At 39.8% G+C, this 27,902-nt stretch overlaps 1 protein-coding gene across 3 annotated transcripts in view; it reads right to left on the minus strand.

Annotated features, from left to right (window-relative positions):
- SFMBT1 (Scm like with four mbt domains 1) overlaps positions 1-27,902 on the minus strand; it is a 122,648-nt gene that overhangs the window by 14,306 nt on the left and 80,440 nt on the right. For 2 of the 3 annotated variants that reach the window (XM_064454039.1, XM_064454037.1), the window contains exons 2-13: positions 23,218-23,384; positions 16,721-16,815; positions 11,566-11,806; positions 11,031-11,119; positions 9,864-10,110; positions 8,279-8,376; positions 7,196-7,297; positions 5,834-5,984; positions 3,936-4,018; positions 2,389-2,515; positions 1,572-1,685; positions 146-188 (exon numbers count right to left, since the gene is read on the minus strand). In XM_064454039.1, the coding sequence (XP_064310109.1) occupies positions 146-188; positions 1,572-1,685; positions 2,389-2,515; positions 3,936-4,018; positions 5,834-5,984; positions 7,196-7,297; positions 8,279-8,376; positions 9,864-10,110; positions 11,031-11,119; positions 11,566-11,806; positions 16,721-16,815; positions 23,218-23,245 (1,418 nt within the window). In that variant the 5' untranslated portion in view covers positions 23,246-23,384. The remainder of the gene's footprint in view (positions 1-145; positions 189-1,571; positions 1,686-2,388; positions 2,516-3,935; positions 4,019-5,833; positions 5,985-7,195; positions 7,298-8,278; positions 8,377-9,863; positions 10,111-11,030; positions 11,120-11,565; positions 11,807-16,720; positions 16,816-23,217; positions 23,385-27,902) is intronic. The other variant, XM_064454038.1, reaches the window with a different exon arrangement.

Genomic DNA, 27,902 nt, shown 5'->3' on the forward strand with positions numbered 1-27,902 from the left:
AACGGATTGTGGAATCTCTCAGCCCTCAGCAGAGCACTTCTATACAGCTAAATCTCCCCTAAGACAACATGATTTACCAATTAGAAAAAGACAAAAAAAACCCCAAACCCCAACAGAAACTAAGAGCAAAAAACCTGTTACTTACTGCTTCTCTGGTTGAACTACTGCAATTTTTTTCTGCTTGTTTACTGAAAGGAAGAGGAAAATATAAACAGCAAAGTATGGGAGGCAGACAAATGAAACCTCTGGTACAATATGTATGTACACACTAGACTCATTTCCTCTCAGTTACACACCAAAAAGAATCTATGTTCAAAGTCACTGCAATGTTAGATAGCTGACCCATCTGCACTAGAGACATGCTGGCCCATGTAATTTGAAGTAACCCAAAAGGTTTACTTCAACTTTCACTAAAAATTCATTAAATCAGGCATGTATATTCCCAGTCTTATAGAAAAATCATTCCGTGTGTGCATCCCTGTTTGCATCATAGCCCTTAAACTACCTGGAATGCCAGCCAAAAAAGGAATTATATGCTTTCCTTTTCAGCACCTTTGCTTGCTGATACCTAAACAGCTTAGGTTCATAGGCCTAACTCACCACTTTACTGGCACAGGGAACTTCAACATTATTTAACGTTTAAATGAAATGAAATTAGCTAGTTAGAAACACATATGACTTAAACCAGTTTCTATGGTGGAAAACACTGTTGCAACTAATAAAGTCAACTAGGTGATGGGTCTACTTGCTAATTCTGGCTTTCACAATCAGGTAATAATATTAAACAAGGTAATGCAATATGTGCCTCTTCAGCAATTTCAGGCTTTGTCCCCAAAATTCTGGATTTTTTTTTAAGCATCTTTTCTCATGTCTCAGATTAGCTTCTCTTGCTTCAACTTGCAGTAAATGACAACCCATTCCAACCTTACAATTTTATTATCTTACTTAATAAACATTCAGGAAGTTCTTCAGTTTCGTCAACTGTCATTAAACTTTAATAAGCAGAGCTCAGTAATCAGTTGAGAGAAGATACTCTCTTATGCTACTTACTAGTGTAGTTAAAACAGGTAGGATTTACTTTTCCAATTTTGTCATTATGGGATCATAACCATCTGGCCATTTAGAAAGCCAGTCCCCTTTATTTCAACTCCAGAATGTACAAAAACTCAGAGCTATTTTGTTATGGCATTAATTTTACTTGCACAAGTGCAAGTGTAAAATCAGTATCAGGGTCAGACATATGGCAAGGACAGCTCAGATAGAAGTTTATGAATAGCATGAGTGTGTGTGCATACGTGGAGATACGATTTCTTTACTGTGACTAATGGACCATTTCCATGTGCTTGTACAGCATGCAAGGGTCTCAAAGCCAACACTGTCTGTTTTGGAGTTGTTGTATGGATTCCAGCTGGACCTAACAGCCAGGGGAACAATTGCACAAGGCATGGGTTCTCTATACCTGGTGTTTCCACATTCAGTGATACCTGCAATAATTCTGCAGTAGCCTGCTCTTGAAGGTCTGCCATCTCTATTAACCCAGCTAACCACTGCAGATAGAACAGAACTGATACCTATTGCTTTGCGAGGAGGTCTGAGCTGATATCCATTCGTCTCACACCAACCCACTGGAAATATATTCATTGATTCCACGCTCACTATACAGTCAGGGATGGGCTTCTTGGAGCCTGTTCAGTTCAGAGAAGCAAAAATTGAAACAACTCAAAAATAAAAAACCTGTTTTGGTTAATGCTTGCTATATGTTTGCCAGTGAAGCTGCTTTTACTTAAGGCTTATCTGGAGCACAGTATCAATTGTTTATTCATCCCTTTTTATTGACCAGGTTATTTCCTGACCTCATTTGCTTCCTTGTAAAGGCTGGAGATGGGAATTTGTCATCCACCGTTTAGCAGAGACACACAGCATATAGTAAGTGCACGCTGATGTACTTCCAATCAAGAAATGGGATTATAATGGAGAACAACTGACATCGGCCTATTTTATCTTAATAAAGAACCTGTCTAACAGTTTTCTTCCTAGGCTGGGTGAAAGCTTGCTCAGAATGCAAGTCACTCATTTGTAAAAAATGTTACAAGGCCCTTGCTTTCTAAAAGATGCTGATCAGCACTTCACACAGTGCATTAGCTTAGCACTGGCATACTGCAATGCACAAATGCCATTTTTGCCTGGCTTAAATGAGCACTGCCATCCAAGGCTAACTGGGAAACAGACAATGCAAGTGGGTTTTTGCTGTGTTTTCACAGAGGAAACAGTGATCAGATGCCAATATTCAGCAGGCAGTGAATTTGCTCCAGGTATTCTTCAGGTTTGATGATGGTACTACAGAAGAATCAATACAAGTGCTACTCTCCTCTCCCACATCAGGCTCACCCTCCAGCTGAAGCCAGAGGTAGGAATCTTTCAACTTGGTGACTGTGGCAATGCAAACTTCTTCAGGAGCAACTGGGTTCACAGCCTCAAGTTTCATATTCTCTTTAAATCCATGGTCAGAAGTTAACTAGGAAAAAAACAGAATACTTCAGTAAAATACTGTCTGTATATCCAGTATATGATATGAATAGCCATGAACAGGAGCAACACATCAAAGTCTCAGTATTCATGCAGTCAGAAATTTCAGAAAATTAGCACGTTGAATACAATAAGATACATTATGAACTAAAAAGAATTTAAGTTTAAAAAGGCTCTATTGACAGACCTAGGAAAGAACATGTATGTACTCGAAAGTAAGGATGCTGAGACTCACTGAAAAAACTGAGTGCATTCTATGCAACCAGGAATTCTCTGCTGCTTGCTACCCAAGTGATAAGTCTGACATATAGTCTGACCAGCCTGTCTATTCTATTATGTTGGCTTGGAAATCAATTTTATGGATGTAAATAACATTCCTGCCTCATCCAAGTGAGCTGTGGCAGACAGCAAAGGAAGCTCTCTTTTCATTTCACATTTTTTGGATTAGTAGGATTTAACTTTATTCACCAACTTGGTCCCCATTCATTGAAAAATTCCTAAAACATAAGAAGGGGTATTAATCCAGCTCTGAAGTGCCTGAATTAAAGATAAGAAGTGACAGCTGGACAGAGGACTCTTCCTCCCAGAGCCGTTCTGCAATGTAAGTACAGGATCAATACATTACGAATTCTGGAACTAGCCTACAGTGATCAACTCTTCTCAGAAAAGGGATAGTAAATTCAGTGACCTGTTCTAAGATGCCACAGCTTACAAGACAGAAAAACGGCAACAAGAATTCATAGCCAGCAACACCCTCCTCAAAAAATGGTAATTATTCATTTTAATTTCTTCCCCTAAGCACTGCAATAGCTGAAGTATTGTAAATGGAATTGGAAGGCAGGTGTTAATAGTACCATTTTCTGCTTGACAAGGTATTCTGTTTTGGAAGACAGCAATACTGTCGCTGAACCAACAAAAGCCCAAAATCTAGCAAGTACTTCAGGCACTGAATAATGTAAAATGATTATTTGGTACTAATTTAAGATGACTTGGTATTGATTAATACAATGGAATGAAGTTTTCAAGCTGAAAGGAAGGAAGATTGAAAGAGTACACTAAGTAAATGAAAACAAGGTCTATTAAAAGGCCCTGTTTTCACAATTACAGGAGTGCCAAGGATTGATAGTTTTATAACTCTTCCATGGACTCTTACACATCTCAATTTTTTACAAAACACTCATTTCTTTTTGATCTTCTTTATCACAACTGAAGCATTTGGTCCACCTCTCACTTATCTAGGAAGCTGGCATGCACCCACTACTGTTCACATACATTTGTACTCTTAACTCTTCCATTTCCTCAGTTACCACGGGTACTTTAAGTAAAAGACACGCAAAAGTTTCTTCTACCTGGAATCAAGAGTGTCATTCACATAACAGAAGAGAGGTTTTTCTGCAAGAGAACCTTACCAAAGGGAAGCAGCTCTGGGGAGCTGCCTCAGCACCACATTGTTTGAGGTAGTCTGCCCAATCGAAGTCCTGTCCAGGATAACCTAGGTGCAAAAAAGCAAAGGATTCTCATTTAACAGCACCAGAACAAATGATTCATTTCAAGCTGACATGGAGTATAGATCACTGAAATCTTTTTGTGTCACTGAAGTTTGTCAGTTGAGCCATCTAAGGTCAGACCATACCATGGTTCTCACATATATGAGATATCCTCTTTATTTTCCATGCAGAGAGGCTTTTGGGCACTGCCCCACCCTGATTCCCATTTTTCCTTAGAATGGTGTCAAACTGCAAGTGACTTCGCAGAGCACAACCTGAAGCGTGAATCAAGTACATCTGCTAAGCAGACAAGGGCAGCGATCAAAACACGGGAAAGCATCTGCACCCTTTTTACAGGGTACAGATGAAGTTCTGGCAAAGTTTCTACAAGATTACTTCATTAACGTCATGCCAGCTCTGAAACTTTTAAAAAAATTTTAAAAAATAGAGCACCCAAAATGTGCTCAATACCAACATATCACTCTCACAAACACATGTTAAATACCAAGTCATTAGAGAGAGCAGTTAGTCTTCCTAAGAGGCTCATCAAGTTTGCTAACAGCTGTAAATCTGCATATACCGTTGAAGGGAAGAGTCTTAACATCAGGAGACAGAGCATCTTTCCAAGAAAAAGACAAATTAAATTCTACTTGGAGGAAATACTTTGCTTCCGTGTGATCTAATAAAAAGCAAATAACTGAAAGGAAGTGGGTGCAGAAGTGTGCTGCTATGATAGTCTGAGGCTGGCAGTATATTAGCAATGAGACAACTGCAGCAGTTATTCCAGTAGTACTTTGGAAGCACTCCCCTACAAGAAGTGCTTGTGACAAGGGTTTAAGAAATCAAACAGAATTTTAAAACTAGTCTAAGAATATAGTATTAACATGACAACCTAAAAACAACAAATTCAACTACCCCTCAGAGATGGCCTAACTACAGAAGGACATATTTATTTTCCTGTTTTATCAGTGCCAGTAGGGTTCTTGAGAAAATTCAGAATGCCCACCATTTCCAGGGGGCCTACAAGAAGAGAAACTTAAACTCTTTGTCAGCTCCAGTTACATCCCTAGAAAGTGAGATTTCATCTTTCACATGCAAAATGCTAGGTAATGCTGGGTCAAGCAAAACCACTTTTTGTGCCAAGGAAAGGCAAGAGACAAACATCCTATGCTCTTTGCTGCTCTGAAGTCATGAGCAGCTAAACCAAAACATTCCAAATTTGTTATTCACCACCACAGAGAGTACAGAGTCCCTGGTTTTACAAGACCATTGACATTTCCATTTTGAGAAAATGCATAAATATTGCAGAAGCTGAGGACTACTCCCCAAACCCTTATGTCCTGAAGCAATGTTTCAGCAATCCGCTACCTTGCCTGATAGGTTCTTGGAAAAAAAAGTACTTCATTAACTTCTAAGTGATAAGATAGTCTAAAAATATTGTAAGACATTGGACAACAAGGTTCCATTTTGACCAGAAGCAGAAATCTAAAGCAAAGGCTATAAGCTTCTGATATCACGCTAATTAATGCTGAAATCAACATTGCCTTCAGCTCTGGAACAGAAACTCCATTCATTCCAGTGTTCAGGTTTTTATGCATGACCAGCATCCTCAGCCACTGTCTTCTCAAATCCAGGCATGTACCCAGGAAACTTCAGTTTCACTAACTGAAAGCTCCTGTTTCTCAGAATTTGATCTTTCTTGTTCTTTGCTTGTGCTACTACATATAATTCTTTTGCAAAAGTGTTATCCTAAACACAGCGCTCTGGGCACTGGCAATCCTTCAAAGAGGAGCGAGCACGACAAGCTTGCACAAACATACCTGGGGGAGGACTGAGATGCAAGCCGTTCTTCAGACTCCACTGCACAGGGAAAATACCAGCACTGTTGACATGACAAATATAAGACTGGCTGGTTGTACGGTCTGGTCTCAAGTCATCAATTTCTATCATGAAATATTTTTCATTGTATACCTGTAGTTAGCCAAAAGAGAACCATGTAGTCTTGTAAGTAGTAGATTCTCAACTACTGCTCCCTCTCCCCCATTTTGATAACTTTATTAAACAGCAACACTGCAAGATGGAAACCCTTTACCTTGAAATACCGTGAAGGGAAAAAAGAAATTAAAAGCAAATCTATGGGATTCATAAACCAGCAGAGTCCTCTGCAGTATCTGGAAAGTTAACAAAATCAAGTAATAACAAAATACAATGTATGAGCACTTAAAAAAATAAGAAAATTCAATATAGCACTTGATCACCTTATGAAAAATACAGAGAAATTAGAGTTTACGGTCTTATTACCATTCTGTAATAATAAAACTGCTTATTTCAACAAGGCTGAACTGTGTCCTAGGATGGACTGTCACAAGTAAAGCCACTACATTCCTGAAGTAACTAGGAACAGGGCAAGAAAATATCAAGAAAAGTAAATTAATTTCCTTTGCTTTGAACTGATTGTGCCTTTTTTGTAAAAAGTGAGCATCTTATTTGAAGAAACCGTATGTTAGAGTTTAAAAGAGAGAACACCAAAATGTAAGATGCCATACTGAGAGACTATCTGTCCTAAAGAAAAAGCAACAGTTCCTGGAAAATATACAAAAAAAAAAGATTTAAAAATATGTCCTAGTTTTACGTTGTACAGCAACATTTTGGTTTACTATATCAAAGCAGGTCTCTTTAGAACCTTTCACCTGTTTACTAAAACAGGAAGATAGAAGCTGCTCAAAACCCAGTTATGTTGTGGAGTTTTCACTTCAACTTTTAAATCCATGTACAGGCCCTTCTTTGAAAACCAGGCTACTTAAACATCAGAGCTTGTCCATAGGAATGACATTAACTTTTGGAAAAACAAAACCCTGAAACCTATCTTAAAGTGGATACTCAGATTATGAGGGACTGTATTTAATTTTAAAACTCTGGGTTTGACAATTTCAGCCATTTGACCTTTTGAGTTTGTATCTTTATGGAACTCTTCCCCTATTTTCAAATCCAATGGCTTCACCATCAGCAGTTAAGTTTTTTTTTCCTGGCAGCCTGTCCCTATGGGAGACATACAAAATACTGAACTTGAAAACTACTCCAAGATTTTAGGATAATCAACTAATGAGAATTTCCTGAGCATTTAAGACGAGAAGTAGCAATTCAACTGAATCTTAACAGGACAAGCTAAAGAACCCTGATACCTTGAGAACTGTAGCAGGAGAGATTACAAAAGGAGCCATTGGGTCCACAGCTTCTAACTTCATGCCTTCAGAGAACGAATGCACTCCAATCACAGGTTTATCCTGAGAAATGAAGTATCAGAGTGATTACCTGCCTTTCTCCATCAAAAAGATGTACCTTCTGTAATTCAACTGAAGAGGATAACTTGAGTTTTTATTAGTTCATTCTAAGAAATAATCATGTCAGAGTACCAGCAACCTCTTTAGAATGAAAAAGCCAGCTATGCCTTCCGAGACTGACAGTTTTCTATGAGTTTAGGAAATTGAGTCCCGAAGATTTCCTCCTCTGATATTCTCCACACAGAAGCAAGATTTCACAATACAGGGTGGTCTGGTAAGTCAACAGAAAGGCTTTTTTGCCCCCTAACCTAGCACTCATCGTGATCTTATCTAAAAGAGAACTATAAAAGTGTCAATTTTCAGCCTAACAAAACCCTGCAAAACAGGGTTCCTGCTCTGTGTATGATCTAATAGATTCAAGAGCAACAACATCTCCTGTTCCATTCTGCTCACAGATCCAAATGAAGCTGAGAAAAATGAACTCATAACTTGAAGGACTAAATTTACATTCCTACTTCTCAGAATGTGTCAAGAATTATTTTTTTTTTAATTTTAATTCATGTATATTTAAATTCAGACTTAGTAACATTTGCTAATGCTCAGGATATAACCTTATACAGCATGTGTGACTCTATCAGGTTACAGATTAGGTGTTACACATGTTAAACTTCTCAATGTACTCACACAATTAAAGAGACTGCAGTAATCCTGCACTTCTCTAAAAGGTCTCTGCAAGACCAGCTGGTGAACAACTAGAGATGCCATTATAACGGATCAGAACCAGGGATTTTTCCAGTGTGACAACTTATGGCTCACATACTTGTGATGGGTGCGTTGTCTAACTTAACAAGAATTGTATCATAGTATTTAAAAAACCAAGCAAACAGCCTAGGAAGTTTCAGTAACAGTGGCTGACATTTCTTAGGAATATAGCATTTTCGTGATATCATCCACAGAATTAAACTACAGATATTGTGTCTTTACCTTAAAGAGATCTGTAGGAACCGATGACTCCTCTTCCTCTTCTTTCACCTTCTTCAGGATCTCTTGCCAATCTGCTTCGCTCTTCAAGGACCTAATGGCTTGAGTAAAAAGAAAGGAAAACAGTGAATGAAGTAATCTTTCTTCTTCTTTCCCCTCAGAAAACAGTTTGATTTGCGCTCCTCCAAGTGCTAAATTCACAATCTGTTCAGAATCTGTGCAAATACCTTCCTGCTTAAAAACTTACTGTTTTCTTAGACATTTAGATGTGTTACAAAAAGGGACTGAAGTCAAGCAGTAGTATCACCCATATGCTGCCCCACCGAGTTTTTCTGAGAAAGCAGAGGTCACATCAAACCCCGAGGAAAACTTCTGGAGAAACATATGACCAGAAAACAAATCCTACCTGGATGTCAGTCTGTTTTACGCTTAAGCAAGCAGTAAACTCAAGAAATGCTCCATAATTCTGACCCAATTGAGTAAGTTACTCTTTTAGCACTCTAACCCCAGACCACACACATCTCTGATAGAAGAGGAACTACTTGTACCAGTGCCATCATGCACAAATGATCCCTGAAGTCAAGCCTGTGAGTACATCAAAGCCTCTTACATAAACAGAAAAAGAAAAGGAGTAGCTAATATTTTCAAAAGCCATTATTCACTTAAATAGAATTGTGGAATCCACCCATCTCATTTCTGTCACTGATTTGGCATCTCCCAGTTCACAGTCCTCATTTCAGCAGATTGCTCAAGCACTAGGCAAAGGCAGTATGCTCAGCCATTTCAATAGAAATTATTTTGTTTCCGTCAGCATGATTTCTTCTTGCCATAAGGGGAAAACATTTTAAAAAAACCCCAAAACCAACAAAACCAACCTGAACCTCCCCAGCTAATAGCACAAGAGTGTGCCAGAACCTTAGATGTACACCTGCCTTTGCAGAAAGGCTTTAGGGTAAATGCTCTGCATTCTCCAGTTTTATCCCAAGGTTTTCCCTCATCAGGAAACACATTACATCACTGCTCAGCTCATAAGCAATTAATTTGTGTTTCAGACATTTTATGCCCCACTTCTTTGATGACCCACCCTGACATGCACATGCCTGGAAAACATGGTATTCTGTCCCACCCTCTGCCTCCACATCCACATACTCCTTCCCATTTTTAAGGACATTTTCATATCCACATAATACCTCTTTAAACAAGGCCTTAATTAGCCCAGTGGACTTGGGAGTCCCAGCTGCAAAGCTCCTGTTGAGCAGTACTTCAGAAACAGACGACTTTCTTGACCCTGCCCAGGATACAAACCTACCAAAAATAACCATGAAGGCAATCCCTTCCTCAGCTCCTCCCCTTCCACAAACAGGTGGAAAGTTTTGACAGCCAAAACCATTTAGCAACTTTTGAATGAGTGGGTGGAAAGTCTTGTAGGACTATTTACTAATGTTTTCACGTACACTTCATTAGGTACAGTATTTGTCAGATCACACACTGACTGTATGCATCCGGAAGGCAGTTTTAGAGCACCAAAGCAGCAGCAGTATTCTCTAGCCTCTGATCCAACACATTAAAGATATATGTTTTGAAGTACCTAAAGGTGGTTGCAGGTTATATCCATGTTGAGCTGCCCACCCCACTTGATGAAGGAAAGGGTCCAAGTAGAATATCCATTGGTCAAATTTGTCAGAATCCTCCAGCCCTTCATATCGCAATTTAAGTCTCCCACCAACATTTTCTACCACGTTGACTATCCAGGCTTCCAGGGAATCCCGGACATTCTGCAGTTCTAGTCGGGAGCCTGGTGCAATAAGATCCAATGGATTTTTCCCTCTGTGAAGCTACAAAAAGAACACAAATTATTCTGTACAACAGACCAAAACAAATCCCATACTACCACTTCTTCATACACATTCTTCTTGCACAAAAGAAGTAAATTTGCATTTACAGACATAAAGAAATGCAGGTCCCTTACTAACACAGGACGACAGAAATTACAATATTTAGTATCACTGGTGCTTGCACCAGCTTCTGCACTGCCTGTAGATACAGTCACATGTTTCATTTAAGTCCTCATCACCATTTTCAGGAGCATTATCACTTACATATTCAGGGTTTGAAGGAAACATGAATAATCTAATAATCTAAAACTGAGTCATCTAGCACACAAAAATGACTAGAAAGAAAAGATACAAGGATAAAAATGTTAGTTATAAAGAAGTCAACAGCATTTTTCAAAAAAATTATGTTCTGTACTTTACAACCAGACACTGATACGAGGCGCAAATATTGTTTTAAATGCAGAGAAGGGGATAAAAATTTGGTTCTTCACTGGCAAAGATGCAAGATTTAAGTGAAACAACAACATGCCCATTAGTGAAAAAAAATAAATTAGTTAAAGGAGTTGACTGAGAAAGGGGACAACATGAAAGCTAGAAAAACAAAAGATTATTTCCTTAGAGCTGTGTGAAGGAGGAGCAGAACAGGAGGAAGACTGAAACCTAAGGGAGTTTGAAAAAGGTTTTTCTTTTGACAGCATTAATGAACACCTTCAGTGACAGATATGTTTTAGAACAACACTATCCAAATTAAATACTGTAAATAGGAAACAGTAGAGCGTGGAACTTTGAGGTCAGCAGCATACTACAATGCTCCCTAAACTTAAAAAAGGAATTGAACTGACCATCTGAACAGTGGTTCCCTTAATGACAAAGGGAAAAACCAAGACAAAACCCAAAATGCAGCACACTGTAGCACTTACCCCCTCCAGCAGGTTAGGAGGAGCACTGCACGCTCCTTTCAGCACCCGCTGAAGGAATTCCTCCTGGTCTGGTATCTTGTCCTTGATACCTAAGTGAAAAGTGAAGACGACCACTGTGATTCTTCCTGCCAGTTAAAGATCATTCAGACAACAAGACGTTACCACACTCCTGCACTGCCTAATTCACAAGAATCTGCCACACTCTCACCAGTAGCACTTTAACAGAAGAAACAAAACAACAAAATCTTTAAAGAAATGACAAAGCAGTAAAATTTGGTGGGTGATGGTTAAGATAACCACAAGCCTCTGTAAAAATAAGTCCAATTCTGAAATTAAGCTAACTCGTCTCTGGTGAAAAAGCAACCTCCTGCTCTAAGTCACAGGATTTCAGAAGAACGTAGCAGACAACCTCAACTTGTCACCACAGCCACACCACCTGTGCATAACAGCAAGCATGACAACTACCTGCCAGGCTTACAAAGGACAAAAGCATACTTTTGTATGTACTCCCTGTTTCTGCATACGGAGCCAATACCTTCAGGCACTTTGAGAATCCTCTTGTTCTGCTCACACCAGCCAATGGGGTGTAAATCAGCTGTCATGATATCACACCAAAAGTCAGCCTTGCGGTCTTCCCCATAACCATCGTAGCGCAAGAGGAGCAGCTGCCCACAGGTAGTAATGATGGTGGCTACCCAGTAGGTGTTTTGATCAGACTTGACAGCAACTTCTAGCTTCATACCAGGGGCAAAACCATTCTGCAAACTTGTATCCACCTGAAGAGGAAGAAGATCATCACATCTGAGCAACCCCCAGAAACTTCACTGAACAACAAGGGAACCATTTACACGTGTTCATTAGTAAAAAACCTCAAGCCAAATGTTATCCCGTCTCTTCAGAGAAACACCTTCATCACATCATGTGACCCAAATTGGAATGTACATAGAATCATCATTAATGAAATCTCCTCTGCATTTTAGAGTGTCTTTTCAACCTTAAATCAATATCTTGCAATTCATTGTCCTGTGCTGGACAATGCCTCTCCCATCACTGAAAAGCTTTCCAACTCACAGCTGGGCTGTCAAGCTAAGCAAAACTAAAGGTCAAACTCAGCACCACAACTTTGACTTTTTGTGTTAAACTATGTCTTTCTACCTCTTTGGACAAGAAGCCTATTTAAAGTACATACATGTGCTTTAGATAATGATACCACTGTCTCTTCTGCCATGCTCATTTAAGAAGGCATGAATCTGCACAAATTGCAGAATAAGGAATTTTAATGTCTCGAAGAACCTAAATAATTCTGTATGTAGCATCGTTACATAAATTGCATAGAATGTAAACAGTATGTGTTCTTCAGTGAGCTCATGCTTTGACAACAATAAAGCACCCAATTGTGTGTGCATACGTGTGTGCGTATGTTGTGTGCAGGTGAGGAATTTGACCGCACAGTACTCCGATACTGAACCGTAAACATAACAAGATAAAGCAAAACATTAAGTTTCTCATATCCCTAACTTCTCCCAGCTCATACACTCCTGAAAAAGCAGAAGGACCCTGTTCTGTTCTCACCACAGTATGTTTCTGAGCTACACTTAATTCCATCGCCTCAGTCTTAATTTAAAAATCTAACATGTTGATACCCTGTTCTCAGCTGAATGTAACTGGTGTTTTCTTTCTTAAGTGATCCCAAGTTCCATTTCTTCATTGGATCAACTGCAAGAAAGGCTTTCAGTATGATGCAGAGGCGGTAGATATTTTCTGGGTTATTTATTACCAGTTCTGCACTGATGGTTCAGTAACTGCCATAGCTATTATAGTCTCATCAGCCAGCACATACTGGGTTGCTAAAAATAAAACTAAGAGAACCACATCAGAAAGAAAAGATGCCTCTGTTAACTGTTCACATCTTTTAGGTTAATACCCTTCACTTAGAGAAAACGTTTCTTAAGAACCTGCAGACCTTTTGAAGTGATATTACAGAGGTCACCTCTTCAAAAAGATAGTTGCCTAGCTGAAGAGATACTAATAAAGACTTCATATTCTGATTCCTGAAAGAAAAGCCATAAGCTCACCACAAAGTCTGAGGAACTGGGAAATCTGTGCAGCTCTCTATGCCCAAACTTTCAGCAAAGCCTCCCGGCGGAGAGCGCTGCATTCAGCGAAACCAACAGCAACAGATGGAGCTTTCCCTGAAGTCAGGTGCATTTTTCAAACACTCTCATTTACATTCCCCAGTGGATAGAGCAGAGACCAAGAAGTTAGCACCCTCTCCTGGCAGCTGGGCAAGGTGACACCACTAAGCGGTTTAAAGCACAAAACTTGTTTCTTTAGGCTGGCTCACTGTGCAGACCAGCTTGCAGGAGGTGCTGTGGGAGTTCCGAGAGTATTTTCTTCGGAGCAGTGGGTCTGCACCAGCAGCCTTCTGCTGCACACATGGCAAGCAGAGATGGCTGTGAGCGGTTAGTGACGGCACTGCTTAGGCAGCTCCAACTGCTCCTTCCAATCAAGTGTTATCCCCCCACTTTGTGCCATGCCACAGGTCAGACCTGGGGACCTGACTCAGCTCAGGAGGAGGTAATGATAAAGAACAAAAAGGATTGAAAGCATGCAAGAACACATATCAAATACATGTGTTCAGATGGTGTTGAACACTAACTTATTTTTAATATACATTTACACATACATGTAAGTTGGAGAAACGAATTAAAAAAGAAGCATTCAACAGTTTTAGAGAAAGTGTATTTAGACTTAGGGTGGGATGACAGCACTGGCATCCAGTGCAACTCCTGTTTTTTAGTAAGCTCTTTTTCCTGCGAGATTGTAGGCAAAACAGTCACTTTGATCTCAATATTGTTTAATTTTAAAAATGTAAATAAACATTAGAACATAATTAATTTGAGGAAGTAGCTTACATTTTCCAATGTGTCTTGCTCATAGTAAGAGAAAAACTTTCAGAAGTAATATAAGCAAACAAATATAAAAAATTTCTCTCTCCCATTAGCAAGTCTAGCTCTTTGCTAACACAGGCTGTTGAATCATGGTTTACATTTTCTTAACCTGATCATGTACTCTCCTACAATGTGGGTTAGGTATTTCTCACCCACCACCCATAACGGGAGGCTGGTCACAGTCTCACTACTCCAATATTTATAAAGAACCCAACAAAAACCTTAAGCTTCCATCTAAAATTTATTTATATTAATTACTTTAGTTATACCTGACCACTTGTTCTTGTGCCAATATAATTATTCAGCTTAGTTTTTTCCACTCTGTTTTTCGAGAGTACAAAAGTAATTCCCTCTTAGCTCATCATGAGATGGTAGATTATAGAAATGTGCCCTTCAAGTCAAGCAACTAGCACCACACAGATTCCAGCCAGAAGAACCACCAGTTCCTAGCACAGAGACATCACTGCCTGTACGCTCTCCACTGAAAATCTCTCACCTGATGTATCCTGGAATCGCACTAACATTTTTTTAGGGCTTCGCCACATAGACCAGCTGTCAGCATCCACCGGGAGGCACTGAGGTTCTCCTTCTCTACCTTTTCCAAACCATTCCTTTCTCATGGACAGCAGAAATCCTGAGCATGTGACTTTGCACTATTTAATTTCTACTAACAGTAAGATCTAGGTGATGTGACATTGCTGTAAATATGCTTCTCTCTGCTCATCAATTTGGTGTTAGCATTAACTTTCCAAAATTTTATGCCAAGCTTATTACAGAGAACATCAAAGTTGGCCTCCAGACAAATTCCAAGGGAACTCTGACAGCAAATGCTGGAGGTTCCCCTCCTGAACACACAGGCATCTATTTTCACTCTCATTCCCGACCCCCTGCGCAGCGCTCCTGGCACCCCGAGCCCCCAGGCCAGTTCCCGGTGCCGGGCTGTGGAGCGTGGCCAGCCAAGCTCACCAAGCGCTGCTCCTCCGTCGCGCTGCCCACAAGAGGGCACCCAATGCAGCAGAAAAGGACTGGGCGACACGGCTAGGCTTTGCCCACACCTGCTCACTAAAGCACGCTCCACGACAATGTCACTTGCACCAGCAAAACTGCACCGAGTTTTTCTACACGCGTAAGGACTAATGGCAATTTAAAATGTGGATTTTTTTTTCAAACCTAATTGTATTTCTACTGACGACAGCCACAGAAATCAGACCTCTTGTTTGACACTGCTGAGTTGGCAAAGATTGCCGTGCAGGGGTAACAATGTCATTCAAAGCGTGTCTCCTGCCGATTAGCAAAATATAGCTGCAATGTTAATTCAGTTGGCTGTCACCTTAAAGCTGGCATTACAATTAGTTTGTTTAGTGTCCTAGCTATGATAGCAAGCTTCTTTAGCAGAGATCACATAAGGTAAACCACACCAGAGGAGCCGACAGACCCCTCCTTGCAGTACTGCAAAATGCCATTGCTCTGATTCCGTACTGCTTCCTCAATGTGGGCTGCATGGACACCACCACTCTATTAAGCTTGCTCTTGCTAGAGCCTTAGTACACTAAGGAAAAACAAAGCAAGCACAGGCCTCTCTCCCCCTCAGAAATGAGATACCTGAATGTTTATTTTGAACAAAAAACTTACAATTACATCCCAGTGTATGGAAGAGCCTCTGCAAAGTCTACATTTACTGTGCCTCTTCTTTACTACTAAAGCAACTGCCACATTTTAACATATTCTTTAATGCTTTGCACTTCTGCGTGTTATCGTTGGACTCAAAATGCTTTGTGATCCTTCATGAACAGACCTCAGTTTGTTTTCCAGCTGATATAAGTCTCCTGTAGTGAAAGTGGCAATACTGGACCCAAAAGCCTGAGCACCACGGAGTGGTTTCCAAGCATTGTACCACACACAAGTCACTACCCTCACTGCTATGGTAAAAGACCCACAGCCAGTCTTTAAAAGACTGTTGAACAGTAACTTTAAAAAAAAGAGTTGGATAAGGATACAGGCTGGCAGCCTGAAAAGTGTTCCAGTTTTTGGAAGAGATCCAAGAGGTTTGGAAACCAGCCCTATATGGCTCACCTCCAGTGATGACCCCGTACAAGGCGGCAGACTTCACATTCAGATCTCACCCAAGGGGACTGTGCACTCCAGGATTTTACCAACAAACATTTGATTAAAGATATCCAAGGGCAAAGACAAGGACTTATCAAGACTTCATCCTATCCATTAAGCCTGTGATCGACAATTATCCTAATCAGTTTTCTAACTACTACAGTCAAGTGTTTGGCAGAGGTATTATTTTCTCCTTGGCCTCCTTGAGAGCTACCATTAAAATCGTCTTTGATAGAACATTCAAATTCTGCTGTTCAAGAGCTATGCCACCAACTTTCTAAAGCTAGCTTCTCCACAGCAATCGTCCAGTAGCAGTCATCAAAAGAAGAAAGAGACTTGCCAGTTTGGGCTTTATGAGAAAAATCAAGTTTATCTTCTGGTACATTAAAGATTAGGAGCCCTTATCTTTCAGCACTTGCAGATGGGATTACCCTGTGCTACATTACATACAGAGGAAGACAAGAAACAATAATATAAAGGTGAAACTCCTCATTTCTCATTACTCTAAGAAACATGATTCTAGTTAGTCTTCCAGATTTGAGAGCATCAACTCATTCAAAGAAACCTTAAACATTCAGTGTATCAAAAAAACAACATAGGAGATGGTACATAAACACACACTCCCTTACTCACATGTTTAAAAGATCCATGGGGGGCTGCAGTTGCTCCTGTATCTTCCAGATACTCATCCCAATTGAATTCCATTTCTTCCACACTGGAACCAGCATCTAGAAGAGAAGTCCAGCACCTTCTATTTAGCAACTTGTTGGCTTAAGTTTTAAGCTACTAAGAACTACAGCAAAACCCACTTTCACTCCAAATGACTGAGTAAACAACTGTGCAGTGAACTTCGTTATGCACCTCAACACACAGACAATACTATTTAGTCTTTCTTTGTATGTGAAGGGCACTTTAAGTTGAATCTGGTCTGAAAAATAGTGAGATCCTGAGGATTTTGGCTAAGCACAAATTGTTTACAATTTGCAAGAGGAGAACATAGGCAGAAGAGTTCTGTATTTGTATCAACAAATGTAAGAGACTCAAAACTCTGGGCACACTGGACCATCAGTGTACTAAATAAAAAAAATCCAGGAAGTAGTAAGAGGTGTGAAAAGAAAGCCTAAAAAAAATTGAAATGTGACTTTCCTCTTTTTTAAGTTTGATAGCATTTATTTAGATGTTATAAAACATCAAAAGCACAGAGAAGGATTCAGGGTAGTGCTGAAAAAAAACCCAGCTCAAAACACAACTGAAATCAAGAACACTCAAATTAGTCACTTAAAAAAAAAAACCCAGCTCATAAGGTGTAGGCAGCTTCTTTAGACCAAGAAAATCTCATTTCTGGATGGATTTAAAGCAAAAATATGCTAAAACCACTCGAGCCACAGTTCAAAATTCACTCAGGCTGTTAGGGAAGCAAGCAGCTGTAGTAAGACACGCTACCAATTAGTCCGATTATCTATTATTGTTCTTGAGCCTGTCCCCCAGCCATCTCCCCTTCAGTTCTTGGCTCACATCCCTGCTCCCCTCCTACTCCCATTTTCTCCAATGTGTAACCTGCTCTGCTGAAAAAACACCACAACCAACACAGGGTGGGTTCCAGGTCCCCTATTTAGTTCAGGGTGCAGCCGTGTTATATTTTTCCTGCAGGCACAGCACAGGATGACCAGCGAGGTCCCACCTCCTGTAAGCAGTATTTTTAGTCTCAACACACAAACTACAGCTTCAAGTTCAGTAGCAAAATGGGATGGCAGTGACATGACATGAAAGTAAAGCTTTTCATTTTCACTTTTAGACCAATTCTACCACCTGCACCATAGTTGTCTTTATGAATGAATACGAGGGATTTCCATCTCTCAGTACCAGGAAACTTGTTACCTTGTTTATATTTGAAAACTGAGAAATCTCTGTGTATCACAAGCATGGGAAGAGCTCAGCAAAGGTTATAGGACACCAACATTTCCTACACACTCAACCTTTCTTTGGACAGGTGGTAACTGTTCTTTCAAGTAGTAGCTTGAGTAGAAAACATTACATGTCCAAACCACTGAATGCAGTACTATTTCATGTTCTTATCAGGCCCGTGGACAGGCTGACAACCTGCTAAGTATGCTCCACAACAGTTCTTACTCCTCAAATAGAAAGGGGCAAATATTTGCCCAAAAGTCTGAGCTACATTAAATCTAAAAAACCTACAAGTCTGGAGCGTAAAGTAGGTTCATTTTATCTTTTAACTGATTGTTAAGCTCATCTCTAACTTTTCATTGTAATTCTAGGAATTATCATTTCCCCAAATTTAGAAATGTACATTCAGTTAGCTTTTGTTTGCTGATGACAGTATCTGTTTTAAAGGCAACTCATATCTCTCTCAAACCCAATTTCATTTTGCTATTTTTAAGCAACCACAGTTGGTTATATTGGCCTTTCATAAGCCTCAGAGCTCAAAAAATTCAGAGCTTGAATATAACCAATGCTTTCAGGGGATAATTTTTAACTTACTGAAGAAACAGACCTAGAGAAGGACAAAAGTAAGAAATTCTATTTTAAAAAATTTTGAGGGCATAAAAGATAAGGCACAGACACAGCTGTTTGCAAATTAGGGTGCAGCTGATCAAAGCTTTGGCTGCAAGTCATTCTAAGAAAAATATAATTTCATTGCAAAATGTTGTTAAAACAGATTAAGATTTCTTAAATCATTAAAACAACATTTTACTTTAATATAACCATAAATATTCTTAAGTTCACAGCTGCAGAACCAAAGGGGGAAGAAACATCAGCTCAAATGCAATATTTGTGGTCAGACAAAACCAAGAGCAAATTTTGTCTTATTTAACTCCTACCTAGGGAAAGCCAGCTCACCCTTTCCTGCTGAAAAGCACCCGGCTGCTCAACAGCAGCACCAACCCCACTTTCATCCAACTCCAAAAAGCACTTTGTATATAAAAAGCACTACTTGCAACATCGGATGTATTTCTGTTTGAGGAGAAACATAAAGCAACATGACTGCTCTGTGCTTTTTAACAAGTTTGAAAGCCAAGTAGCTCGACCTGGGAATACTACATGGATCTTGAGGCTTTCCAGCCGTGCTCTTTACCAAGCCGCTTGCAGCACCAAGCCTTCAATAACGTGTTATCATCAGATAACTGTCTAAGGGGCAGTTAAGCTACTTAAATGAGGCACAGGTCACTTAACACACTGAAAGGGTCAATTAGTAACTTATGTTGCCACTTAATTGCTACAAGGAGCTCCTGAGAAAGACAGTTTGCTTGCTGCTTCAGCTACCCTTTTGCCTCTAACCAGGCTAAAACTGGTTCTGAACTGGATCAGAGTTACCACAGGTCCTTTGTCACGCCACTAATCCATGGTCTCTGTAGCCTGTATGTTTTCATATCCAAAAGAGCTGTTTCCTTCCAGGTCTGCACTGCAGTGAGAAGGGCTCAGATTGCTTTGTACTGTGCAGTGCCCAAATCTCACCAGCACACCCAGAAGCTCTCTTGTAACTCATTCTTCATAGGCTGGAGAGAAATCACAAATACCTGTCCAATACTTACTGCAAATTTAATACTCTTCCTGCTTTATTTTAGGGAGTTTTGTTTGGTTGAAAAGATTTTTTTTTTACTTTTTTAAAAAAGCATCCAGAACTTCTGCTGTTCCACTCATTCATCAGACTTCAACTCAGCTTGTGTTTACACTTTACTAAGGTTTTAAGTGAGACTAGGTGATTAGCCTTACAACACCTGAGCACGCAGAGCTGGGGAGCTCAGGTGCCTTCCTTCCTTTAGGTGGCTGACACAGCTGAGGGCTGTGCTTAGCTATAGGATTTAACAAATCTATCTGCTGCTTTTTATGGATGGCCCTGCCACAGTGTTCCAGGTTATTTAGTGCAGCACTTACTGAATCAATGTGGGACATGAAAAGTTTATTGAAAAAAGCTCCAAGCAAAAATGCTGTATGAGGTTTCACAGTGAGAGCAGTAATTTAGTTTTTTAATTGTGGCATGTGGTAGGACTAAAAAAACTATTAAAATCTCAGAAATCAAGTACCTATTTTTCGATACCTGAATGCAGAAATACTCCCAAGAGTGTGGCAAAGGACCTCCTCTCTGGTAAGGCTCACACTAGCCAGAAATCTTTGAGAGTCAGAATCCAATCGCTTTTCTGGTTTTATTGGTAGGACAGTGGCAGCAGAGCAGGCCCTGTTTAAATAAAGCCTTTGATCTAGTCTGTTGGTACTTTTTGCAAGACCCTATCACACAGCACCGTCCTCGTGGGTTAGCAGATCCTGGGATACACAGAGGACCAGTTTAATGAATCTACATTCCTGAGGGGCCATATGGCTGTATTAAACATCCTGATCAGTCCGAGTTCAAACTACTCAATAAAACTTCAGATTTACACGAGAAATTCTCACTACTGTGGGAAAACTTGCAAATTAATATTACAGATGACAGCAAGGAAAACCATATTTAATCTATTTAATGCTAAAGCACAATTTATTAATCTAATGCTGCATGGGTGTACATATATGTATGTTCTCTCTTTCTCCCCATATCCTTATTTGCTACAAGTCCTAAATGAATTCAGCTTTCTACTATACAGAGACATATTTTTCTATATTAGACAGGATGACTGAGCCACACATTCGCTCAATGGCAAAGCACAACTTTGGCAAAGGTGGGGAAAGAAACCAGATGCAATTCTCATCTCTGTGACTTTGCCATACAACTGGTTTTTGACAGTAAAGCTTTCAAATCAAGCTAACATTTTCTCAAGTAAAATCTGAGAAATGTCTTACAGAGGTTCTGTGGAAAACACTTAACCACTCTGGAGGTGAGAAAATTGTCTGTTAGAATATTAGAAGTTTCCTAGGTAGGTATATTGCTTCCCATTTATCACTGTTCCTACTAGCATTACTGTGAACACTAACTCTTCCTTTCTGAATTTTACAATGAACTATGTCCTGCTGCTCTCTGATACATACAGGAAGAGAAACAATACTGAATTGTACCATTTAGACACAAGAAGGTAGTGATGTATTAAGGACGTTACCACTTAAAAATACCTGCAATGGAAACAACCTACACCAGACTGTTTTCACCTTTTGATTCGAGTTAAATTCTCACTGCAAATAAATTTTCATGCATCTTTAATATGATTGAGTTGAAGACTGTCATATTGGACATTTAAGTACATCATATTGAAGTCTGCAAGACCTTCAATTAAGGCTAACCTAAAGGTTTCTCACCCTGAAACTTAGATATATTTCAATCTGATTTTAATAACAGTTAATCTTTTCCATCTATACCAGCTGCAAGGCCATGAATAAATAAAGACAGGTTGGAATTTCAGCAGCTGAGAAAGACTGTGACAAGAATGAAAGTTGTCTTTTCCCCTTGTAGTGTAGGAGAGCATCACAACGAAAAACCTTGATCACTGTCTGGGTTCTTGTAGGCAGAGAGCCTGTATATAAAAACCAATAAGACAGAGGGGAATCTGCTAAAAATCATCCAGTAGAAAAAAATTACACCAGTCAAAGGATAGGAAGGGAATGTTCCAGTAGTGGTTAGGACTGGTCTAAAAGTATTTCAGGAAACAATATTAGAGGGCACAACACAACCAGTGTGCTTATGCTCACATGGGTAGCATTTGCTGGAAACTATCTTTCGACTCAGCAAGAAAAGCTCTCTTCAGTTATTGTTTGCTTTTCACATCAACCTGTACTCAAACCAGGCACAAAAAGGATGCTCAGGAAAATAGCTGTTGAGTATCAAACCCTTCCTAGCTATTCCAAAAGCACAAAGAGAGGACTGTTTGACCCCTGATACTTTTTGAGGAAGATGGAAATATGTCAATAGAGGTTTTATTACAGAGGTATGTGCTATTAGCCTGTGAACATCCCCCCCATTGCTGACCATGTACACATCTCCTTACTGTTCTTCTCAGCTGCTCAAAGCCAGTTCTGTCTTACACTTTGTGAGAGAAGTTAGCAGTTTCCACTTGCAGAGGAACTAGTATTTGCGTGTGCCTGGAGACATTCTGCATACTTGTGCATGCTGCTTTTTCTGGCTCATTTGAGGATGTAGCATTGACAACAACTTGACTGGCTATAATTAATAATCAAAAAGCATATTTCAGCATCATAAAGTAGATGATAGCATTCTGCTAAACGCACTCTAGATTAAAATCATGTCTAACATTTCTTCAGGAACAGTAACAGCAATTAGACTTCCATAAAGTAAAGGTACAAAAACTACCAACACTGAACTGTCCTATGAGAAGAGCTGCTTGTTGGACAAGTACCAAAGGAAAGTAATACTCCGATAAAATTCTAATTCAGTTGTTTACACCAGTAACTACAAATTAAAATTTACTTAATATTAACTACACCAACACTATAGGTAGGGACCTCCTCAAGGAAAAGGAACAAACCGTGGTAGGCAAGTCAGAAAAACAAACGGTCCCTACCCCCATAAGAGTGTACAATCCCAGAACTGTTTCAGAAAGCTGTTAGTATCCCCAGCCATCCCAGACGTTTCAGAGTGAACCAAAACCTGAGGTAACTTATCATAATATACCACTCTGCAGCACGTTAGGAGTTGATATCCCAAGCCTATCAAAGAGGGCACACCAAGGCACATCAGAAAAACAGGACAGATTGCAACGGCAGCAAACAACTTCAGTTATCTGACTTCTTAAACCAGCAGCACAACCTTGACAAAGTATTAAGAACAAGTTTAAAAAGGACAGAACAAGATAATATTAACCACTTTGCCAGACAAATGCCTTAAAACAGTAGTGTTAAAGCCACTGTGCTTTTCATAAGGCCATATCATAGTGGTACCACAAAGAGGAAAGACACAGCTTCTTAAAAACACAATTACTAAGGTGGGCCAGATTTTGTTCTCCTTTGAGCCAAGGATACACCCTGCTTTTGAAATAGAGCAATAACAAACAATACACCCTGTAGCCAGAATCTAACCCACAGTCATTGAAACTCGAGTTTCCCGCCATATAAAGTACACAGCATCAGATGCATGCACTATGAAACATTCACTGTTCTCATCTTTATTCCACCTTGTTTGCCAAGTTTTTTTGAGAATTGTTAGCCAATGAGCTCAGCTGGACTATTACCTGCATCATACTGCTGTTCTCCATTCATCTCCACAGTAGCCCAGTGGTTATTTTGAGCAGCCAGAAGCAGGGCAATCTGAAGCTGTCACGGTTTGGTGGTCATGAGTTGCCTCCCGCCTTCAATTCCACTGGCAGCCAGGACATTCAAGAAGGGGTCCTGAAAAACCCTGAAAGGAACAACTGATAAGAAAATATTTATTAGATTTTAACTACTTTTAAGATAATTAAAAACATTATTCCAGCAATAAGCCAAAAACAAACAAAAAAGAGCACCTCACTGTGTTTCTCTATGTTTAGCTATTCTACGCCTCTCATCTGCAGACCAAATCGATTCTAGAAAAAAAATGTTTTCTAAGTCATTCAATTATGAAGCGAGAAAACAAGCGAGAGAACAAGCGAGAGAACTCCAGAGTACCCATAACACATAGTCCATCCACTCACCGAATTTCTGATGCATCACCTTCATCGCCAAGGGACATAGCCCCTCTCTACTCTCTTAATACTTATCTCTGCCAATAGAGCTCCAAATTGCAATCTGTTTTGACAAACCCACCCTACAAATACAGCAGCTGTACAAATGTAGATGGTTGAACCATTTAACGTCTTATTCTGTTACCTCAAACGAGGAACTATTGCCCTGCAGAACATCTGAGAATGGCACATGTTAAAAAAAAATATAATAAAAATAAAATAAAAAGCCATGAAACTGCAGACATACACATGCGCACCCGGAGTTTTTTATGGTTGTGCAATCTGAAGGTATTCCTGCCCCGATTTGTATCAGGGGAAAATAACCTGATAGGTTGAAGAAAAAAAAAAGAAGGGAGCAGAAAGACACCCCTAAACATTTTGTGATGAGAAGATATAACTTTCAAACCTATTCCTATGAGCAATTAAATCATTATTTCATTATTAATGGTAGAAACCAAGGAAGGACAGGTCTAAAGCAAGCCCACTAGTTCACTGCACTGGCAATGCACTGCCAAGTATTTTTCCCTTACAAAATGCTCCACTAAAGCAAAATTGTAAACTAAATAGAAGCCTAGATTACATGTTTGTTTATTAATATAACACTTTGCCTGACAACTTTATATGAGTCGATTAGGTGGGGCATGAGGGGACCCCGAAAACAAGATTATTGGCTTAAAAATTCTTGTAAAAAAAGGACAATCTTCAAATACCCTTTGCATTCTTGCTAAACATCTGGGAAGCACCTGTTTTTTCTTTTTAAGCAAGGTACCAAAAATAATGTAGAGAAATGAAAATCAGGTTTTTAAAAAACATAGGCTGCATGTCTCACCTAAACACGCTTCGAATAACTATCATTTAAAAAAGGGAAGCCCTACACATTTTAAAAGCCTTAATTTTTTTTCTGTTTTGTATGCCTATAGTGTCTATGGAGACTACCTGATAATCCTTAGAGAGGTTTTGAAGGAGGGTCCTTTTTGTTTTTTTAACGTTGAAGAAACCAACCTATTTTAAGTAGGTTTTTCTTCTACAGCATGGATAAATCTGTATGAAATGCAAGTTGTCTAGCAGATAGAAACGTAAAAATCTTACTTCAAGTTGAGTATTACAAACGAGATTTTCCAATACAATACTGCTTCTAAAGGTGCAACGATGATTTAACTGGACTGGACACATGGTAACTACAAATGACTAAGAAACTGTCCAGCACTTCTCCCTCTGAAGGAGAATCTTCCATCCCACCACAACTGCAAGCAGATCTTAAGTAGCTTCATGCAGGCTGCAGTTGCATTTGTGTTGTCATTCAAACAAGCAGCCTGTGAACTACAGTTGGTCTGAAAAATTCTAAGTGTTTTTTTTCTTTAAAATCTGTCTATTTGTTAAAAATTGAAGTGTTTTGAAGAAGTAGTTCTATTACAGGGAAGTTTAGGTGGGAGAGTGACTACTTCTGCCAGCTTGCCCGCCCAGCTCCTCAGCAGTCTCTCAGCCCAAACAGCGCAGGCAGCGCCCATACTCCCAGGCACCAGGACTGGGTGAACGCTGGTGGCTGGGATTGGAAAGGGCAGTGTCACTGTCCCTGCTGACAGCAGTATCTTTAGGCTCCCATGGTCCCCATGCAAAGCAAGTGAACCAAGACATGCCTCCACCATTCAGACATAAAGAACCTGGAAAGAAAAAACAGGGGAACTCTCCATCACCCCCCCCCAAACCTTCCCAAGGTACCATAATTCTGTTTTGTGGCAGATTTCCATGGCTTAATTCTAAAAATGCTGCATAGCAGGCTGCAAATGTCCTGAGCATGTATGTGGAGCATCCAGGCTTGCTAGCTGGCAGTATCAGACAAACCAAACCAAACTCAGGTTACACTTCAGCTGAAAGGGAGATGCCAAAGTTGTACTGTAGACTGAGCTACAGTTTTTGGCATGAGTTTTAGGGAACTGCATTGCAAAGCACTGAAAAGCCTGGCTGAAATCTCCTGTACAGAACACTGGTAGCTTCATTCACACACAAATAAAACAACAAACTTGGATAGAATTAAAGAAATATCCACCAACAGTGCTCAGTAGTGTAAGAAGTTCTCAAGTACAATAAAAAAATGCAGCCAACTTTAAAATTTTTAATTACATGTGAGAATAAAAAATTTTAAGAGTAGCAAGAGGTGTCATTAAGAGCTCCTACTTAACGTTAACTTAATGCCACAAAAATCTACTGTGTACAAGGTATTAATACAGTTTTATTCATTATAGCTTCAGGAATGTCTGGAAGGGAACTCAGCTGCCAGTTTCTGCTATACTGCTTCTAACCTACTCCTCTCCAGCTCAGAAAGACTGTGCTCAGCATATACCTATACAAGGTCACAAGCTAATTCCCAATTCAGCTCTGCCTCTATGAGAAAGTTATGAGAAATTAAGCACAGGTACCAATCTCTATCAATCTCCATTGGTTCCTTACATACTTCTTCCACACTCTCAGGACGAAGCAGTGCTGGGTAAGCTAATGCAACTGCACGTTCCCAGCCTACCCTTTCTGAAGACTTTCCTCCTGTAGACAGACTGACACTAAGCTCCCATTTATTCTATCCTTTATGAAGTAATGCTGGAAGATGTCGTCACTGGCAACCTGCATGATGCTTGGCACACAGTGAACAGCTAACCAACAAAATACTTTTTAATCATTAATCAAAATATTTCTTGGTAGTGGCCTGTCATAAGTCTATCAGCTGTCACACTGCTAAGCCAAAACAAAGGCAATGCTGTGAAAAATGCCAAGCGAAGCATGTAGTCCAACAAATCTGGGGATAAGCCACTGGTTTCTAATAGTGCAGCCCTGGCAGAGTACCTTCAGAATTTAACTGCAATTAAGATATTTTCAGTTCATGAGATCCAACTCTCAATTAACTTCTATAACTAAACTAGGTGATGTAAAACTAACTTCACCTTTTTTTGCAACATGGAAATATTTAAGACACCCCTCCCGCACCCCAAAAAAACCAAAATCAAACACCAAAAAGGCTGTTTATTTAAAAGATGCTAAATACTGGCAGCTCCCGTTGAAGTTGACTGATATTCTGCCCAAGTCAAGGATTTCATAAGCAGCTCTGGTGTTTTATGTACACAAAACTGAAAGTACTTGTAATTAGCACCCGCCATGGCTGATGCTTACAGTCTGGCACCCCAAAGATTATCTTTTGATAAATCTCAAGGGGAGGGGAGCACAAGTACTGCTGGAACAGAGCTGATCTGGAAATACTTTGGACTCTTCAGTCTCACTTCTGCATTTCAAAACCTCCTTTCAACACATGAAATATTCAGATGTTAGCAACTGGAGGCAGCATTAAAAACAGTTACAGTTCATTAAAGCCAGATGGCTCACTTGAATATGAAAAGAAATCAAACATAAGTTGGATGTTGAATTAAAGTAAATCAGCTGGTGTCTGAGGCTTAATATTATTTTAAAACAAAGGCGCATGAGACAATGGGGACATGAGACAACCCCTACAGACTGGGGAAGAATCTACAGAAAGGATCAGGTTTCAGCAAATCCCTTCATGCAAAGGCATCCAGTAAAACCTATTTCAAAACACTGCGTTTACTATATAGAGCCTTGCTCTGCACAGGCAGGCAGAAAACCTGTTGCAGAGGTTTGCCAGAGCAGGGAAGGGGTTCTTCAGTGCCTGAAACCTACAACTCTGCCACTGAATACCGAGGTGAATCTACTGCTAATGCAACAAGGAGAGATAAAGGTTCTTTTTGTTATTCTTGGACCATAGCTGGAGGCAGGAGGAGAGAGGGTAAATGTCCTCCTGGTCCCTATGCCCATTCACACATATACCTGTGCTTTTCCACTTCAAGGAAATACTAATTATGTGCTACCTATGAGGGGAAATGACACATGCACTTCATCTAAAGACTTTCTGTAACAAATTCTTTATTGTAGACCCACAGCTATGGCATAAACAGCGCCCTGTTCAGCACATCTTCTAATTAGGTCCAGTGTTTGGAGATTCTTCCTGGCATTTCAGAAAGAAAAATTATTCAGGACAAAAGCACCCCTCTACTACAAACTTGTGTCTGAAAAACTTTCAGAAAGAACAATGTAAAGTACAAACCAGGTACAGACAAGCACCCAGCAGCAGCTGCAGTCCTTTTCTAGTGTACAGTTATAAATAGGAAACAACCAGTCATTCCTGTGCTTCCTCGTACATTTTAACTCAGTGA

Source organism: Phalacrocorax carbo, chromosome 6 (genome assembly GCF_963921805.1).
Source record: "Phalacrocorax carbo chromosome 6, bPhaCar2.1, whole genome shotgun sequence".
Classification (NCBI taxonomy): domain Eukaryota; kingdom Metazoa; phylum Chordata; class Aves; order Suliformes; family Phalacrocoracidae; genus Phalacrocorax; species Phalacrocorax carbo.